Raw genomic sequence first — 21261 nt, forward strand, 5'->3', positions numbered from 1 at the left:
GAGGCAGTTGCTGACAGTGTGGATATATCTACCATTCAGATCATACACAAAGCACCTGAGTTAAAGGAAGATACTATACTGCCAAGCAGCTGCACCTATTCCGCTCTGCACCAAATGATTTTTTTCCTGCCAGTTTCATCCTTGCCCACTGTTTACGCAATTTTGTGACCTCCCTTTCATATCCAGCAGCCAGCATTGTCATTTTAACCTGGTTCCATGCATCTCTCTTCTTTGCTATCATCGCACCATCATTTGATTTATCCTCTATGATGTGGATGTGGGACGCAATGCATTCACGCAAGCAGGCCTTTTCTCCTATGGTCCAATTTCCCTCACGGACTCCTTGTTTCGTTTCCTAGAACAACAATGAAGTTATTTATTTAAAATACTTACAATTTCGGTTTCTACTTACATTTATCTGCTGCATTTTAAAATAATTTGTGTAAAAATAAATAAATAGAAAAATGGCGAAATAAATGTTGTCGCTTTGCCGGTATGTATCCTTTTTGTAAATATCAGCAGGTAAAGGGTGATATTTTAAAATAGCTGAAATTCTTTCGTTACGCCTATCGAAACTTTTTTTTTCATGTGGTTACCCTGTACATGATAATTTTAGCTGATATCTGTGTTTAATATGACTATGACAGACAAACATTTTAAATGGTATTCTAAATTTAGGCAAGATTTTAACTAAAGAGTATTTTTGTCAGCGACTATGATTACGGGCCATTAAATTTTTTGTTAAAATTTGACTTTAAAAATTTTTTTTTAAAGTGGGCGTGGTCGTTCTTCGATTTTGCTAATTTTTATTAAACATACATATAGTAATAGGTGTAACGTTCCTGCCAAATTTCATCATGATACCTTCAACGACTGCCAAATTACAGCTTGCAAAACTTTTAAATTAACTTCTCTTAAAAGTGGGCGGTGCCACTCAAATTGTCAAAAATTATACTAATTTTCTATTCTGCGTCATAAGTTCAACTCACCTACCAAGTTTCATCGCTTTATTCGTCTTTGGTAATGAATTATCGCACTTTTTCGGTTTTTCGAAATTTTCGATATCGAAAAAGTGGGCACGGTTATAGTCCGATATCGTTCATTTTAAATAGCGATCTGAGATGAGTGCCCAGGAACCTACATACCAAATTTCATCAAGATACCTCAAAATTTACTCAAGTTATCGTGTTAACGGACAGACGGACGGACGGACATGGCTCAGTCAAATTTTTTTTCGATACTGATGATTTTGATATATGGAAGTCTATATCTATCTCGCTTCCTTTATACCTGTACAACCAACCGTTATCCAATCAAAGTTAATATACTCTGTGAGCACTGCGCAACTGAGTATAAAAACGGGTATAAGGATGATGGGAACTGAGATTGCGAGATATTGTGAAAAAGCATGAGCATTGATAACATCAAAAGAGGCGGCTCTTGGAGTGTTCGAGAGAAGAGTTATTCGAAAAACGTATGGGCCTCTACGCGTTAGCGACGGCGAGTTGTGAAGAAGATTTAATGATGAGCTTTATGCAGACAGCAGCATAGTCCAACGAACAAAACACAGCAGCTATCCTGGCTAGGCCACTGGATGAACCATGTGCAAAACGGGACGGTTTCTTCAAAAGGAGCGTGTAAGTTGGCGAAATTGTAATACATGGAGATGTGAAACAGAATAATTGAACTTATTGTCACTTGAGAAAGGCAAGTTGACTTTATGACCAATTTGGATAAGCAGGATGGTCATAATGTCAATGTCATTTCAAAATTTGAGGTTGTGACCATGTATTATGGTCATAACTTTAACTCACTTTGTGGGCATATGAAAGGGTCATAAGGTCATTTAACGTTATGGCCGTTAACCTTATGTCAACCCTCTGAATCAAAGTCCTCCTAATCAACGTTCATTCAAAACATGTATGTATGTATTAAGGAACCACTGTGCCTAAGTCTGCTACGACGTATGTATGTATATAAGTAAAGCTTGATTTGTTGCCACTGTTTTGTTTGCGGCAGCTTTGTTAGTTAATACCTCGCTGACATTAGCTATTACAGCCATATTATCCGTTTTTTATTGTTGCTGATGACCTACATTACTGCAGCAAATTATGTGCAACAAACACGAAAAGTGAAGTTTGCAATAAGCAACTACAACAAGTAAGGAAGGCTAAGTTCGGGTGTAACCGAACATTACATACTCAGTTGAGAGCTATGGAGACAAAATAAGGAAAATCACCATGTAGGAAAATGAACCTAGGGTAACCTTGGAATGTGGTTGTATGACATGTGTATCAAATGGAAGGTATTAAAGAGTATTTTAAGAGAGAGTAGGCCATAGTTCTATGGATGGACGCCATTTAGGAATATCGCCATAAAGGTGGACCAGGGCTGACTCTAGAATTTGTTTGTACGATATGGGTATCAAATGAAAGGTGTTACTGAGCATTTTAAGAGGGAGTGGGCCTTAGGTCTATCGGTGGACGCCCTTTCGAGATATCGCCATTAAGGTGGACCAGGGGTGACTCTAGAATGTGTTTGTACGATATGGGTATCAAATGAAAGGTGGTAATGAGTATTTTAAAAGGGAATGGGCTTTAGTTCTATAGGTGAACGCCTTTTCGAGAAATCGCCATAAAGGTGGACCAGGGGTGACTCTAGAATATGTTTGTACGATATGGGTATCAAAGGAAAGCTGTTAATGAGTATTTTGAAAAGGAGTGATCCTTAGTCCATAGGTGGCCGCCGTTTCGAGATATCGCCATAAAGGTGGATCAGGGGTGTCTCTAGAATGTGTTTGTACGATATGGGAATCAAATGAAAGGTGTTACTGAGCATTTTAAGAGGGAGTGGGCATTAGGTCTATAGGTGGACGCCTTTTCGAGATATTGCCATTAGGGTGGGCCAGGGGTGACTCTAGAATGTTTGTACGATATGGGTATAAAACGAAAAGTGTTACTGAGCATTTTAAGAGGGAGTGGGCAATAGGTCTATAGGTGGACGCCTTTTCGAAATGTCGCCATTAGGGTGGGCCAGGGGTGACTCTAGAATGTGTTTGTATGATATGGGTATCAAATGAAAGATGGTAATGAGTATCTTAAAAGGGAGTAATCCTTAGTTCTATAGGTGGACGCCTTTTCGATATATCGCCATAAAGGTGGACCAAGGGTGACTCTAGAATGTTTGTACGATATGGGTATCAAACGAAAGGTGTTACTGAGCATTTTAAGAGGGAGTGGGCATTAGGTCTATAAGTGGACGCCTTTTCGAGATATCGTCATTAGGGTGGGCCAGGGGTGACTCTAGAATGTGTTTGTACGATATGGGTATCAAACGAAAGGTGTTACTGAGCATTTTAAGAGGGAGTGGGCATTAGGTCTATAGGTGGACGTCTTTTCGAGATATCGCCATTAGTGTGGGCCAGGGGTGACACTATAATGTTTGTGCGATATGGGTATCAAACGAAAGGTGTTACTGAGCATTTTAAGAGGGAGTGGGCATTAGGTCTATAGGTGGACGCCTTTTCGAGATATCGCCATTAGGGTGGGCCAGGGGTGACTCTAGAATGTGTTTGTACGATATGGGTATCAAATGAAAGGTGGTAATGAGTATTTTAAAAGGGAGTAATCCTTAGTTCTATATGTGGACGCCTTTTCGAGATATCGCCATAAAGGTGGACCAAGGGTGACTCTAGAATGTTTGTACGATATGGGTATCAAACGAAAGGTGTTACTGAGCATTTTAAGAGGGAGTGGGCATTAGGTCTATAGGTGGACGCCTTTTCGAGATATCGCCATAAAGGTGGACCAAGGGTGACTCTAGAATGTTTGTACGATATGGGTATCAAACGAAAGGTGTGACTGAGCATTTTAAGAGGGAGTGGGCATTAGGTCTATAGGTGGACGCCTTTTCGAGATATCGCCATTAGGGTGGGCCAGGGGGACTCTAGAATGTTTGTACGATATGGGTATCAAACGAAATGTGTTACTGAGCATTTTAAGAGGGAGTGGGCATTAGGTCTATAGGTGGCCTTTTCGAGACATCGCCAATAGGGTGGGCCAGGGGTGACTCTAGAATGTTTGTACGATATGGGTATCAAACGAAAGGTGTTACTGAGCATTTTAAGAGGGAGTGGACATTAGGTCTATAGGTGGACGCCTTTTCGAGATATCGCCATTAGGGTGGGCCAGAGGTGACTCTAGAATGTTTGTACGATATGGGTATCAAACGAAAGGTGTTACTGAGCATTTTAAGAGGGAGTGGGCATTAGGTCTATAGGTGGACGCCTTTTCGAGATATCGCCATTAGGGTGGGCCAGGGGTGACTCTAGAATGTGTTTGTACGATATGGATATCAAATTAAAGGTATTAATGACGGTTTTAAAAGCGAGTGGCCCTTAGATGTATATGTGAAGGTGTTCTCGCGATATCGACCAAAATGTGGACCAGGTGATCCAGAAAATCATCTGTCGGGTACTGCTAATTTATTTATATATGCAATACCACTAACAGTATTCCTGCCAAGATTCCAAGGGCTGTTGATTTTGCCTTGTAGAACTTTTTCATTTTCTTCTACTTAATATGGTAGGTGTCACACCCATTTTACAAAATTTTTTCCAAAGTTATATTTTGCGTCAATAAACCAATCCAGTTACCATGTTTCATCCCTTTTTTCGTATTTGGTATAGAATTATGGCATTTTTTTCATTTTTCGTAATTTTCGATATCGATAAAGTGGGCGTGGTTATGGTCGGATTTCGGCTATTTTTTATACCGAGATAAAGTGAGTTCAGATAAGTAGGTGGGCTAAGTTTAGTAAAGATATATCGGTTTTTGCTCAAGTTATTGTGTTAACAGCCGAGCGGAAGGACAGACGGTGGACTGTGTATAAAAACTGGGCGTGGCTTCCACCGATTTCGGCCATTTTCACAGAGAACAGTTACCGTCATAGAATCTATGTACCTACCAAATTTGAGAAGGATTGGTAAATTTTTGTTCGACTTATGGCATTAAAAGTATTCTAGACAAACTAAATGAAAATGGGCGGAGCCACGCCCATTTTGAAATTTTCTTTTATTTTTATATTTTGTTGCATCTTATCATTACAGGAGTTGAATTTTGACTTAATTTACTTATATACAGTAAAGATATTAAATTTTTTGTTAAAATTTGAATTAAAAAATTTTTTTTTTTAAAAAGTGGGCGTGTTCTTCATCCAATTTTGCTAATTTTTATTTAGCACATATATAGTAATAGTAGCAGCGTTCCTGCCAAATTTCATCATGATATCTTCAACGACTGCCAAATTACAGCTTGCAAACTTTTAAATTACCTTCTTGTAAAAGTGGGCGGTGCCACGCCCATTGTCCAAAATCTTACTAATTTTCTATTCTGCGTCATAACGTCAACCCATCTGCCAAGTTTCATCGCTTTAATTGCCTTTGGCAATGAATTATCGCATTTTTTCGGTTTTTCGAAATTTTCGATATCGAAAAAGTGGGCGTGGTTATAGTCCGATATCGTTCATTTTAAATAGCGATCTGAGATGAGTGCCCAGGAATCTACATACCAAATTTCATCAAGATAGCTCAAAATTTACTCAAGTTATCGTGTTAACGGACGGACGGACGGACGGACGGACGGACGGACGGACATGGCTCAATCAAATTTTTTTTCGATCCTGATTATTTTGATATATGGAAGTCTATATCTATCTCGATTCCTTTATATATGTACAACCAACCGTTATCCAATCAAACTTAATATACTCTGTGAGCTCTGCTCAACTGAGTATAAAAAAAAGCAATACAATGTACTTTACAACGTCTTATTATTATCAGTCGACGGCGGTGATCAAATAATTTGGCAAGCAAAAAAAAGTTGCAATAACAGTTTTGAAGTTATAACGAAAAACACGCGAATTTGCTTGATCGATTTTCACATTTTTCACATTTCATTTTCATTACGCTTAAACGAATGCATACATATCGTTTAAAATAATAACAAAAATCGGGCACAACACATAAAAATTGCCATATGGCACGATATAGCCAAACACGCGCACACACACATTCACATATCAAGTACACCCAACGAATATTAATATTCTCGAAGTGCTCCTTTATTCCCTTTTTTGTAGCAAACAAATTGCAACCACTAAAAATAAATCACAAAGTTCTGCCGCAAAAGCAACAAAAAGTCATTAAAATTTTGCAGTACAGAATTTTCTTTTTGTTTTTATAACGTCCTTCTTCTTGGTGTGGCTTTGATAAACAAAAACATTAAATTCTTGGCAACTCGGCTACTCCCTATTCCCAAGGAACAAATATATACACAGGCTTATGTGTGTACCTACTTATTTTACCTAGTAACCGAGTTACAAGGACTTTTGTATTCAGTTCAGAGTTCACAATTTGCTGTTGCTCTAATCAAGTTCCGTGCGTGTAACGACCTCGCTCACTTCTTTTACTACTCGCGTTATCCGTAAGATTTTGCTCAGCGCTTGCCGTCGTCGCGAATTGCACTGACACTAATTTCGCATTAAGTTTAAATGCATAGCCAGGATTTTATCCAATTTAGGGTGGTCCACCCCTTGCAAATACTCAACATAAACTGAGTTGTGCTACCTTGCTCCAGAGACGTGAACTTATAACGTATAATACGATATAAAGACTTAGTAACTTTTACAGGGTGGTGCGAAATACATTACGCTGCATTAAGGAACATTGCCTTAGATTGGCTTATGCCGAGTAAAAATTTCGGTCACGCCTTTTTTAAAACCATTAAAAGAATTGTAGCAAAATGGCAATTGTGATATTCAAGTGACCCTGCTTATCAACATATCTGGTTATCTATTAAACAAATATATTGTTACGAATTTAGGGAAACTCCGCTTATTTTACACCTTCTACTAACATTCGTATCGCTAAATTGTTGAATAAATAATTCCAATATTCAATAATGCAAAAATGGTCTTTATTAGACTACTTTGAAAGTACTTCACAATAACACTTACACTTCACAAACAATAGCGTGCTTAAATCAAACTGTTTACGGACTACTCAGCTTCTGCTGCTTTTATACTCTCTGCCCAAATGTCTAGACATTTCTTCTTCTAGAATCCTCTACCTGGTCACCAGCCATGCGCGCGTGTATTTTTAGTGTGTAACCATATGCGTGTGTATATGCGAGCGAATTAGTAGCTGATCATGGTTCAACTATATACAGGTTGGCTCATCTGTAAAGCAACAAAATATGTCTGTTCAAATTGTCAAAATCTGTGTATTGGTGTTGGTGCGAATGGTATGGAATGGAAACATAAAACTTAGCAGTTTTTGTATGTGTAAGTAAAATGTTGCCAATGTGTTGGTTTCATTTTGAGTTTGCCATCTCCTTTTGACAATCCCTTCGACCATGCAATGACATATATAAAATCAGCTGATGAGATGAGCCAACCTGTACATAATTGAACCATGGTAGCTGATGATGGCATGCGTTTGTGAGTATCTCTCTGCTGCTTGTATGTATGTGTGTACATGATGATTAATTTGTTTACGTGCATACAAGTGTGGCTGCTTACTTTATTGTTGTTGTGGCTTTATTTGCTTAGTATCAGATTAGTGATGTGAGTATCACATTGTGCTACTAATATTCGTCACAATATTTTTAAGCTAAATTGATAACGAGCTGCCGTGTATACCCCGAATGATTCTTTTGGTTAAGTTATGCTAGGTGAAAGACCGTGCTTGGGATCTTCCCGTACTACCACCCGGAGATATTTTTGACCATTTTAACTGCGAAGTGAGGGTATATTCGACCAATCAGACACATTCTAATTAGTTTTGAGTTAGTCACTTGCGTTCTCTTATGCCTTCAAAGTATGTACGAAGCCGCAATAAAATCGTTAAGTAACTCGCTACCAGTACTTGGGGTGAATAAAGAGAAACTTTTCTTACGACATACAAAGCACCTGACCATCCATTATGTTTTACGCGGCATCACTAGCGTGGGCAACCGATTTATGCAATACCCGGTACAGAAAGCGACAGTCTCTCAGAATAAAAACCGTCACGGGATGCCTTCTTATGACTCGAACAACATCTATATACCGAGACGAAAATTCTCAATGTTAAAGGTACGTTCCGGTAACAAGCACCATATAGGTACTAGCCCGACCATCTCGGGAACGATTTGTTATGACCACATCAAACCTTCTAGGCCATACCGCCCTCCCATCCCCTAGATCCATCTTGAGTTTGGACTCTCCAGAGCCTCTGCTGTTAATGCTAATTGGGTTGGAGAAGCTATATATTGCGCTGGCAACACCTTGAGAGGGTTCCGCTACACAACCCCTTGAATCAATTTGGTATTTTAGTCGCCTCTTACGACAGGCATACCTACCGCCTGGCTTACATCCATTTCGGAATATTTGATGGTCAATTCTTCAGCAAATTCATTCTCTAAAATATTGCTGTGTCCAGGACACAGTCAAGAAAAAAAACATTAGGATAGGTTTTGAGCTCCAGCGATGATCGAGACCTCTGCACGACATTCGATTTTTATGGGCTTACACACTTTTCCGTGCTATAGAAGTCTATCCGTTCTCTTGGTGGAACAGACCTCCACTTAGAACACACTGCAAGAGCCATGAAGTCGGTAAGACAGATGCTTGGGTACAGACCAACCTCTGGGCCATCTGCGTATACTGTAATGTCTCTTCACTATCTAAGCCCATCTCATTTCTTCATTGAAGGATGCCATATGTTATATACAAGCAAAACATAGGGGGCAGTGTTACCACTTTCTGGAGTAATATCAAAACTAATTTTGGTGCACTTTAAAATTTAGCACCAAGTTAGTGCAATATGTCAAAGTGTCTCGTAATTGTACAATATTACACTTTCCAAAGTGAGATGTGCAGATGTGAACAGCAAGCCCCAATGGTGTGGTGGCAGCGTGATCCGCCTTTGACACCGAACGTCCTGGGGTCAAGTCCCGACCGAGACAACATCTTATTTTTTTATTATTTTTATTATTAACTTTTGGAATAGTTTTTGGCAGCATTTCTTGGGATGAAATTCACAATATTTTGTTTTTTTATAGATCAGTTTTGACTACGTTTAATTGATCTCTAGCCAACTAAATTAATAACGCATGTTGGATTCTCACCGTATAAGAGCCCCATTGCGGCCGAAGCCTGCTCGGACACATGACGTTTAACTTTTCCTGAGACAGAATTCACACTGTACCTGATCTTCCCAGGTATGTTAGCGGCTGCACCATCCCATTTCTTAGACTAATGACTGTTTTAATACAGACTTGTTTTGTTTCACCAACGGATTTTGAAGGCATGGACTAATGTGTGGACCCAGGTAAATCTTCCAGGGACTGCTTTTTCGGATGAACAACAAAAACAGTAGTGGTATTCACAACATGCTCGTTAGTTTGTTATTCGATAGTCGCCCCCAGGTGTGAACTCGACTAATGTTAAAAAAATATAGGATAAAATAAACTCGGTACATCAGACGTTTTTTCATAACAACAAATTGCAGGCAAAAAACATGCCTCCAAACCCTGTATTGTTTACATTTCATTGTGCTGGAGAAAGCTTTTAGTTCTACTTTGTAAAGCGCAGAATCAGTGGATGGTGGGCAGAGAGATTTGGCTTGGGATATTACATAAGTACGCAGCTATAGACAATCTCAATATGATGCATATCTACTGCGAACTGAATAAGAGTAAATAAATATACTATATAGAACATATGTATGTATGTATATGTATATTCCACAGAGATATGTACATATTTATGTATCAGAACTATGCTGGAAACTACGCAATTCGGTTAGGAGTGCAGTACAGGAAAAAAATATGAAAACAGCTTATTTTTCAGTTTTTATGTCAACTTCACTTACAATTAAAGGGTGTTTCGATTTCAAGGGAGTTTGACAGTGAATAAGCAGAACACAAAAGACTATTTTAAGTCCCTTTTGGGGTTGATAATAATAATAATAAACCCAACGGATTAATACCCTCCAAAGCCCACCCAACAGACACGAGGGGGGCATCCGCATGACGCACGGATTTTGTTTTTGCTGAGTTGTTGATAGGTGGAGGTTTGTTAAGCGTCGAGATCTAAAACTGCTCAGCTACAAAATAAAAATCATCAGCTGAGTATTATATACATAACAGTTGAAAATTATACATATAGTAAATTGTTAAATAAGTTAACGCTTTTAGCATATAAAGATTTTTTTTTTATTTAATTTATTTTATTTTTTTGTTACAAGTTAAGATAGGATAGGACAGTTTTCCTTATAGTAAAAAGTGAATCCGTTATATCAAATGAATTCGAATGAGAGTTAAAATCATGCACAAACACCGAAAAGGTTCATTTAATTCGAAATTAGTTCTGCACTGCCTCAAAAGAAGAGATTTGTAATGTTTTGACGCTCGTGATGGGACATTGAAGTTTACTTCGTTCAAAAGAAAGGGGCTAGAAATTATTCCATTCAGTAGTTTAGCCATAAATAATACGCCTAGCATTTCTCTACGACTAGCGAGAGTTGGAAGATTGATAAGCTTTAACTGACTAGTATAAGGTGGAAGATTATACGCAGAGTCCCAATGAAAATTCCTTAAAGAAAAAAGTAAAAATTGCTTCTGTATTGACTCAAACCTATCTGTATGAACTTGATATCGCGGATTCCAGACTATTGATCCGTATTCTAGTATCGGTCTAACTAATGCGGTAAAAAGGGCTTTGGTTACATAAGGGTCACTAAATTCTTTAGACCATCTCTTCACGAATGATAGAACACCTCTAGCCTAATTGGCAGTAGTGATAATATGAAGGTTGAAACTAAGTTTAGCATCCATCGTGACTCCCAAGTCCACAAAATAATTTACTGATACAAGACAAAAATTATCAATTACGTAAGAGGCTGCTGGCAAAGATCTCCGAGAGAGGCACATGAATTTACATTTATTGATGTTCAGCGGCATTGAATTCGCGTTGCACCAAGCAACTAAGTAGTTTAAATCCGCTTGAAGCAAGGGACGCTCTTCAATAGACGCATAGGACCTACAAATTTTCACATCATCAGAATATATTAAAATCTTGGAATATTTTATTGTGGTACATATATCGTTAATAAATAGCAATAACAGAATTGGACCGAGATGACTGTCCTGTGGGACGCCAGAGGGAACATTAATGACATCTGAAAGAGTATTTTTAAAAATTACTTATTGCGCTCTACCGCAGAGATACGAAGATATCCACTGGGTGAGACCAGGTCGGAAGCCAAGTCGATCCAGCTTGTGGATAAGCATGGAGTGGGAAACTTTGTCAAATGCTTTACTGAAATCAGTGTAAATAACATCGGTGTGAAGATTTTCTCTAAATCCATTAGAAACATGAGTTGTGAATTCAAGTAGGTTGGTAATGGTAGATTTGCCTTTACAGAATCCATGTTGAGAGTCTGCAATCAATTTAGAAATGGAAAATGTTAGCTGATTGGTAACAATGGCTTCGAACACCTTTGGGATGGCAGACAATTTTGCAATTCCTCGATAATTTTCTACACATGACCCACTGTCGTGTTTGTGGAGAGGTATTAGAAAAGATTCCTTCCAAGCAGCAGGAAAAACACCATGCTTTAGGGACATGTTGAATAAATTAAAAGAGTCATAGTTGAGATCTTCTTCTATTTTGGACCAAAATAGACATGGAAATAGCCAACTAAATTTTTCTTACGTAGGGTACTACGAGTAAGTAGGTAAACTTGGCCATTGTAAAGGTCTACAAGTAGGATATGTAGCAGCACGCACATACACAGCCACGCTCACCTGATAAAATGCTTGTTCTTGGTCGTTTTTTTGTGTATGCTATTTGGCACTGTTGTACCTCTTAGGTCCAAGAAAAGTGTAGTAGCTGCTAACGAAAACTGCGCAAAATTTTTATCGTAAAATTACAAAGAAATATCCTTATTTACTTTCAAACGAGCACTTAATTATATCTCTCTTTAAAATCCAGATGTTTTGGACAATTTTAATATACAAATTGTGATACTTTATTACCGGGGACGATTGCTAAAATTCAAAACTTTTGTATAATTTTCTGTAGAACCCATATAGGTGCACTACATTTTCATTCTAAATTTGTTCAAAAAAATTTACCATCACAGCAACCCATATCTGCTATTCCGCTCTTTTTTTTCCCCTGCGCCACTTTCCACGACAGCAACCCATATCTGATATTCCGCTCCTTTTTTTGTTTCCCTGCGTCGCTTTCGACGACAGCAACCCCGGTAATTTTGACACTTCGTTCAGTGTCAAACGCATGTTCCGCGCAGGTTCCACAATAGCTTGACACTGACCGAAGTGTCAAACGGCAGTGTGTAAGAAAGAGAAGGGAATTGTTTCCTTCTCATACATATCATACTTGTAAACCTGTACTATGAACTTGGCCTTAGGAAAAATCAAGAATCTTTTATGCGCCTCTTATTATACTCATATGAGTAAATATATTTACAATGTTGTCGACAACTGATAACAATCTTAAAAAAAGAAATAACGAAAAACAGAGATTGCTGAAGGAAGGAATAATATTATAGAAGATCGACAATCGACATTATGTTATGAGTCAGGTTGGCCGAGTGGTCTAAGGCGCCAGATTTAAGCTCCGGTTCCCGAGAGGGAGCGTAGGTTCGAACCCCACACCTGACATATTGCCCGTTTTCGTTTTTTTAATAAGATAAATTGCTACAAGTTTAATTTCTAATTAATTTCTAATGCATAGTTGGTGCTCAAGCTTGGGGTTCCAGCCACGGTAAAAGCTTCAATTTCAAGACTGGCCAAATAAAATTTAAAAAATAATTTAAGTTACGAGTACATATATTGATCGGCGGCCGCCGCGGTGTAGTGGTAGCGTGCTCCGCCTACCACACCGAAGATCCTGAGCAAAGCAACATCAAAATTTTAGAAACAAGTTTTTTAAATTAGAAGAAAGTTGTTCTTAACGGGGTCGTCCCTCGGCAGTGATTTGGCAAGCACTCGCGAGTGTATTTCCGCCATGAAAAGTTTCTCAGGGAAAACTCATTTGTCTTGCAGATGTCGTTCCGAGTCGGCATAAGACATGTAGGTCTCGTCCTCCCAATTTGTAGGAAAAACTAAAAGGAGTACGACGCAAATTGGAATATAAGCTCGGCCTTAAATCTTTTCGCAGGATATTTATTTTTTTATGAAGATTAGAAAATAATTGCACAACAAAAGTAGCTGAAAACGTTCCAAACAATTACCACTCCTCTTACCAAACTTAAAAGTGCAAATTGTTAGTGCACACAGATAGCAGCTCAATAACAAAAACGAGCCACGCTCCCTAGCACAATGTTTAATTTGCATTCGGTTGAACAACAGATCAAAAGCCCACAACGAAGTGACTTCCATATTTCTGCTCTAGTTCACTGCATCGAGTGAAATTAACGATTCATACCGTGAGTGGTGTTGTAGTAACACGCGCTAGAGAATTTTAAAAACACAAAACCATAGAAGCCAGTAAATTTGTATGCATCAAAGTGCAGTTTAAAATAGGGTAGGATAAAGCAAAAAAGAAGCGACCACCAAAAGCTCTAAATTGCATACTTACCCTACAGGAAAATAAGCTTACTTCAAGTTAAATATCAGTTGGTTGGAAATAAGCCAAGTGAGCTAGTGTGCATTCATCATCATCATTAATTGGCGCTTAACCACCTAAGCGTTTTGGGCCGGTTCATAATAAGCCACGCTAGCTATCCCTGTTTCGCAATAACTTATGCCAATTGGGAGCACTAAGAAAGGTCAAGTCTTCCTTCTCCGGCCTCTCTTAACTCAATGGACTCAGACGCTCCATTTGCTCGAGACTGTGGTTTTGATTGAAATGCTTTCTTGGCCGGAGCATCTTCGTCCATTCGCATAACATGACCTATTTTCGTAAAGCTCATACAGCTTGTCATAATACCTCGTTCGATACTTGCCATCGGCATCACAGAGAGGACTACAATTCTTTCGGAGAACATATCTTTCGAGCACTCCAAGGGTTATTTCATCAGTTTTCGACACCGCCCATGAGTCCTAGCCATATATCAGGACAGGTATGATCAGCGACTTGTGGAGCGTGATTTTTGTTGGCCAAAGAGGATTTTACTTTTCACTTTGTGAAGTCCTTCACAGTTTAGAATTTATGAATATATATCCGTTAACAGTGACGTGGCTCTTATTATTTGACAACTTTCATTGTAAAGATCTGACTATTTTTCTATGGCGATGGCCGTAAAAAAGGCCAAACTAGTTAAGCCTGAATGGCATGTCAACCAAAAAATAGTGAGCGATGGTCCTTTTCATGGCAACGCTGCATGACTTTACAACTAGTTTAATTGTGTATCTTGGAACCAGCTCTAATACTATATTCAAACAGAAAAATAAATTGAGGCAATTTCGATTTAAATTGAGTGGTGTTCATACAACTCAATTTAGCTTACACAATAGTTGGTTCAGACTGTCAAAATGTGCGTGTTGGTATTAAGCGAATGGAATGGAATGAAAACATAAAACTTTGAAATTTTTGTGTGTTGTAAGAAAATGTGTTCAATGTTCTGGTTTCATTTTGAGTTTGCCATCTTCTTTTCACAATCCCTACTCCAGTGAAATGAAAAAAAAATCCAATCAGCTGATGTGATGAGCCAACCATAAGTTGATCCATGCGTAACTGACGTTTAAATCTACTCAATAAACACACACAAGGTTGCATTTGCAGTTTGAAACAATTTATTACGCAATTTTTTTAAATAGGCAATTTATTATTACAATGATAAATTGCGTAATAAATTGCCCAAATGGTATAAATTGCCAATTTGGTGTGTGTTTGTACACAGTATAAGAGCAAAATCAATGTCAGCCTTGATATGGGAGAATTACTCTCACCAAAAATACCAAAGTCCTTTCTCAACGAACAAAAATTACGCTCTTTAAGTCCCATCATACCTATAATCTTCAAAATTTTCGGTCATGGACGGTGTCTAAATGAGATTGGATGGCCACTTGAGCTGTACGAGCAATTTTAGTAAAATGACACTGGCGCCTTTTAAAAATTTAATATTTGATCACATTTGATGCCAGATTTTGCTGGTATACCACGGTATCTGACATCAAGTCACTTCTGGAAATAGCATGGGAGTGGCTAGTGGTAGACTATTTGTTTTCTTGTTTTGGGTGGTAAACAGAGTAGGCAGATTGCGCGATTTTTTGGGGGACAACATATAATGTGACTTTAACATCTCGGTCGCTGAAATTTCCATTCGCGGCAATTTTAGCGAGGTAATATACGTACAAACCAGTTACGGAGTTGTGTTGATTTTGCGTACTTCAATTGAATGCAAACAAATATAGATCCGTTTTAAATCCACTCTTTATACATACTTAGCCAGTTATTAAAACACGATTACTAACTAGCATACCCGTCAGACATTGTCCTGCCCTCATTTAGACAATCGCCCTCTTCCTCTTCTTCACTATCTTCCGTGTTTTCTGCCTGTTTTTCTCACTTTCCATACTACACTATCCCACTCCTATACAAACTCCCAATCTCTTTTCTACTACTGGCACTCTCACTCTTAATTTTACTTCTTTTTCTACTTCCACATTTTTTTCCACTCTCATTCCCACTCAAATCCTACTCGAAATATCCGAATGCAATTCTAATATATATAGAATTTTTACACCACATTTTGGATACATTTTCTTTTGTTGATTTTCCGACAGGGTGAATAATTGATGTATACAACGATTTTTAGTCATCCCTTGTCAAATTTGGTTCAGAACGAATAATGAGACTGAAGATGGCACAATATATGAACATAATATTTTGGACAGCTGAATGAAATATTTACGGAGATACAGAGAATTTCACCTATTCCTAGCAGGCCATGCCCACTTTTCCTGAATTCTATACAGATTTGTGTTTGAGCCGAAAAAGTGTCGGGTTTTTGCCAAAATTAAATGTATATCGCTTGGAGGTGTGGCTTCGCCCACTTTTACAACATTTTATATAACTTTGGAGGCGTGGCCCACACAATTTGACAAAACTTTATATAGCCCAAAAAATAAACACAGCAATACAATTTTATTCATAACAAAGGTAGAAGTACTGGACTCTAACACGAGTCCATTATGAACAAAGTCATAACATGCACATCGCATAGCTGGGTATAAAAACAGCGAGCATCATCAGTAATCAAAGCGAGAGAAATATAATTCAGCAACACAATAAAGTAATTGACTCGAAAGGGGCAGGTAAGGGTAGGGGCAAACACACACATACCTACAACACAACCTATTTTTCAAAGGCTGCATGCAACAACTTCCGGTTCAACAGCCAGTTCAGTAGCGTCATTTCCATTGTATGTTGAACGATGTCATGTCATTGTGTCAACGCGTTACAGGTAAATTTTATTTAAAATAAAAAAAATAAATAAGTATAGATGTGTTTGTATGTATGTACACTCAGAGAAAAAATCGTTCTAAAACGAACGAAACCAATTCAAAACAAGTAAGGAAGGCTAAGTTCGGGTGTAACCGAACATTACATACTCAGCTGAGAGCTTTGGAGACAAAATAAGGGAAAATCCAGGGGTGACTCTGGGCCTTAGTTCTATAGGTGGACGCCTTTTCGAGATATCGCCATAAAGGTGGACCAGAGGTGACTAGAATGCGTTTGTACAATATGGGTATCAAATGAAACGTGTTATTGATTATTTAAAACGTAGTGGGCCTTAGTTCTATAGTTTCGAGATATCACGACCAGGGGTGACTCTAGAATGTGTTTGTACGTTATGGGTATCAAATTAAAGGTATTAATGAGGGTTCTAAAACGGAGTGGCCCTTAGTTGTATGTGTGAAGGCGTTTTCGAGATATCAACCAAAATGTGGACCAGGGTGACCCAGAACATCATCTGTTGGGTATCGCTAATTTATTTATATATGTAATACCACGAACAGTATTCCTGCCAAGATTCCAAGGGCTTTTGATTTCGCCCTGCATAACCTTTTCATTATCTTCTACTTAATACGGTAGGTTTCACACCCATTTTACAAAGTTTTTTCTCAAGTTATATTTTGCGTTAATAAACCAATCCAATTACCATGTTTCGTCCCTTTTTTTCATATTTGATATAGAATTATGGCATTTTTTCATTTTTCGTAATTTTCGATATCGAAAAAGTGGGCGTGGTTATATATAGTCCGATTTCGGCCATTTTTTATACCAAGGTAAAGTGAGTTCAGATATGTACGTGAACTAACTTTAGTAAAGATATATCGATTTTTGCTCAAGTTATCATGTTAACGGCCAAGCCATTTTCACATAAAACAGTTACCGTCATAGAATCTATGCCCCTACCAAATTTCACAAGGATTGGTAAATTTGTGTGCGACTTATCGCATTAAAAGTATTCTAGACGAATTAAATGAAAAGGGGCGGAGCCACGCCCATTTTGAAATTTTCTTTTATTTTTGTATTTTGTTGCACCATATCATTACTGGAGTTGAATGTTGACATAATTTACTTATATACTGTAAGGATATCAAATTTTTTGTTAAAATTTGATTTAAAAAATTTTGTTTTTTAAAAGTGGGCGTGTTCGCCATCCGATTTTGCTAGTTTTTATTTAACACACAAATAGTAATATGAGTAACGTTTCTGCCAAATTTCATCATGATATCTTCAACGACTGCCAAATTACAGCTTGCAAAACCCTTAAATTACCTTATTTTAAAAGTGAGCGGTGCCACGCCCATTGTCCAAAATTTTACTAATTTTCTATTCTGCGTCATAAGGTCAACCCACCTACCAAGTTTCATCGCTTTATCCGTCTTTGGTTCTGTTTTTCGAAATTTTCGATATCGAAAAAGTGGGCGTGGTTGCAGCCCGATTTCGTTCGTTTTAAATAGCGATCTGAGATGAGCGCCAAGGAACGCACATACGAAATTTCATCAAGATACCTCAAAATTTACTCAAGTTATCGTGTTTACGGACGAACGGACGGACATGGCTAAATGAATTTCTTTTTTCGCCCAGATCATTTTGATATATAGAAGTCTATATCTATCTCGATTAGTTTATGCCGTTACGTATTACCGTTATGCGAACAAAGATAATATACTCTGTGAGCTCTGCTCACAGTCTGTTGCACACCGTTCGTATTTTATGACCAATTTGGTATTGATGTGTGAACCTTCTGTGCTCATTTCAAGCACTACTTGGGCTTGATTTAAGATTTTTCATTCTCACGCTTCTAGAACGATTTGTGGTCGATTTAACATTTTTCGGTCTCAATTCAAGAACGGTTTGTGCTAGATCATTTGGTGGGAGTAGGAAGGTACCCTTTATTTATTTGTTTATTAATAATTATTTTTTTGCCATTAATAAAAAATATTAATAACAAAAAAAAAACTATTATTAAAATTCCAAACGATTAGAAAAAACTCATATTATGCATTTTTTCATATGCATACATATTTCTCTTATTGAGAAATTCTTCTTATTTGATGATGCAATCTGAATATGGCGGCCGTCGTGGTGTGATGGTAGCGTGCTCCGCCTACCACACCGACGATCCTGGGTTTGCCTATTATTTCTCATTCTATTTAGTGAAATTTCTTGTATGTATTATGTGTTCCAAATATGAGCCAAATCGGACCACAAATACGATTTTTTTTGAATATCTCGATCCTTGCCCACCTAGCGGCGATTTTTTTCATAGGTCGGTTTCTATTCCTGACCACAAATACGATTTTTTGAAATATTTCGATCCATGCGCCCCCTATCGGAGTTTTTTTCTTATTATTGCATTTTTATCGGGAAGTTACTTAAATTTCAATTACAAAATTCGTGCCGGCCGGCCGTCCACCCTGTCAAGTCAAGGTAAATAAAACCGTTTAAAAACTTATGAGTTTGACGGTGATCGAACTCACGCCACACGATCGCAACCGCAACATCACAGCCGCTGGGCCACTACAACTACTTGATAGCTTGTGCCAAATGTTGTATTTAACATTGTAGTACACACAAATTATACCGTTTCTTTTTTCTTGAACTTAATTTAAGAACATTGTTCTTAATCATTAATAGAACATTTGTTCATATTTTAAGACCAGCCGTTCTCTTTTCAAGAAAATGATTGTCAGTTCAAAAACAAGGTTGTTGTTTTGAGAATAGGTCGTTCGTAAAAGTAAGAACATGAAAAGCTTGAATTGAGTAGGGTGGTGCTGGATTTTAGAACGGCGTTTTTCTCTGAGTGTACATTTACTTAAGTGTGCATAAAAATGAAGATACAGAAATATATACATACACTCAAAAAAGTGTATTCGTTAATTGAGTTATTGTTATTATTGCAAAGCTAATAAATATTACTAAACGCGTATTTGAAACTTTTACGAAAGCACTATGAAAGGAAATGCGAAATTAAAGAGAAGAAATTCTTAAACAACAAGTTATTCAACGATTATTTTAACAACAATTTTCTATCCAATTTGTTTAATTCTCATAATTGCTCTCAGTTTGTGTTGGTAAATACCACGGTTGTCACACCATGTTTTCATTTGGGACCGAAATTCATCAAAAAAAAAGGACCAAATCTCAAGAAAAAGAACCAAGTTTTGTGTTTTATTTTATTGAAACACAATTAGTTCGGCAATTCACAAGAGTGACATATTCGTTGTAAAATATAAAATTTTAGGATGATTCCATGGTTTCCTATGCAAAATTTTACTAAAAATAGCGAATTGCAGGCTTTGCTTTAATTTAAACTGCACAAACAAAAATAAAGTGTACTTAAATATATTACATTTTCACATTTCTAGGATAAGTTTACCAACTAAACATTTTGAATTTAATGTTGTTGACGAAGCTCTTAGCATTATGTTGGTCATTGCAATGAAATATAATGTATAGCGCAGTTAGGTTTTAGTAAGAAACGGTTCAAAAATCTGCGTTCTGGTTTTGCCGAACTATGTGGCAAACTCAGTAAATCATAAATGAAACCAAGCAATTCCTCGAAGCATATTTGTTAATACCATTATTATAGATGCTTAATTTTCCCCCTTAACGTTAAAATTTCATACCAGAGCCTAGATTCAGTAAGTATAATTTTTGAAAAACTCAGATTTACTGAATCTAGCCCCAGGCCTCGGATTTTAAATCAAACGGCTTAAAAGTTTCAACTGTGCAATAACGGAACCTGATTACATTTAATTAGTTACTAGAATTTAGTTAACAGTGTTGTTATTGAAGTTTATTATACCTACGGGAATGTCACAAAACAATTCTTAAGAAATCGAATCTCTTTTACATTTTTTTCAAAATCTGAATATAAAAATAAATTGGTTTTAAGCGCAATTACTTGTACATTTATAAAGTTATCACTTTCGAGAAGTATTTCTGCCCCACTTCCAGTTAAAATATTTCTTATGTCAAGCTACTTAATTCTCAATAGTCCTCGAATTCTTTGAACTCATTAAGCTACTTGGAGCTGTATGAGAATGATTTAAATATCGACGTGCAATTTTTACATAGAATTTTTTTTTTTAATTTTGAACGTGTTTGGCAAGTACACCAAACATAAAACAAATTAGTTTAACTCTTAGTTTCTTAGGGGGACATGTGCATTTGAAGAAAAAATTGTTTAGTTCCACTAGTGAAAAAAATCTTTGAAACCACTGAAAGAAAACTCTGATATGTCCGTATAATGTGATTGCCCTAAGATCCAGCACTTTTCATTTTAATGCCTAGACTAAATTATCTCCGAGGTGTTCTGCTGTATTTTATTGGCTTTGCAATTTTTGTGGTAAGAATTCCATGGAATTAAATTGAAAATTATATGTGGGTTAATGAAAGTGTGCCAAATGTTGTGAGCAGTGTTGTTTACCTCAATAAAAACAAGTAAGGACGGGACTGTCTTCGGCTGTGCCGAAGACTTCATACCTTTCATGAATGGGGCTGAACAATAATCTTATCCCACTCGTAATCTCCGAATAATCGGATGTATAAGATAAGAATTATATAGTGAACAGATCTACATACCTAAACGATTTTTAAGATAAATATAAAATAAAATATAGGTAGGTACTTTGTGTGAGGATGCAAAGTTTCAGGTTTTTGTGGTCTGCGTGTAAAAACTATGACTACGAATCACGTATTTCAACAATATATGACGTAAACGTAACTATT

General features: G+C 37.3%; 1 protein-coding gene and 1 non-coding gene across 12 annotated transcripts in view; one reads left to right on the forward strand and one right to left on the reverse strand.

Annotated features, from left to right (window-relative positions):
- The window catches only part of jar (Myosin heavy chain 95F jaguar), a 141642-nt gene that overhangs the window by 88443 nt on the left and 31938 nt on the right, over window positions 1-21261 (reverse strand). For 2 of the 11 annotated variants that reach the window (XM_067760985.1, XM_067760979.1), the window contains exon 1: window positions 6355-6579. The exons of 8 other annotated variants lie outside the window; for them this stretch is intronic. In XM_067760985.1, coding sequence (XP_067617086.1) covers window position 6355 — 1 coding nt within the window. In that variant the 5' untranslated portion in view covers window positions 6356-6579. Of the gene's footprint in view, window positions 1-6354; window positions 6580-21261 lie in introns of those variants that run through there. One more of the 11 variants, XM_067760980.1, reaches the window with a different exon arrangement.
- Window positions 12645-12728, forward strand: TRNAL-UAA (transfer RNA leucine (anticodon UAA)). Its single transcript has one exon. It is a non-coding gene; the product is annotated as a tRNA-Leu (tRNA).

This window comes from Eurosta solidaginis, chromosome 1 (assembly GCF_040869045.1).
Source record: "Eurosta solidaginis isolate ZX-2024a chromosome 1, ASM4086904v1, whole genome shotgun sequence".
Taxonomy (NCBI): domain Eukaryota; kingdom Metazoa; phylum Arthropoda; class Insecta; order Diptera; family Tephritidae; genus Eurosta; species Eurosta solidaginis.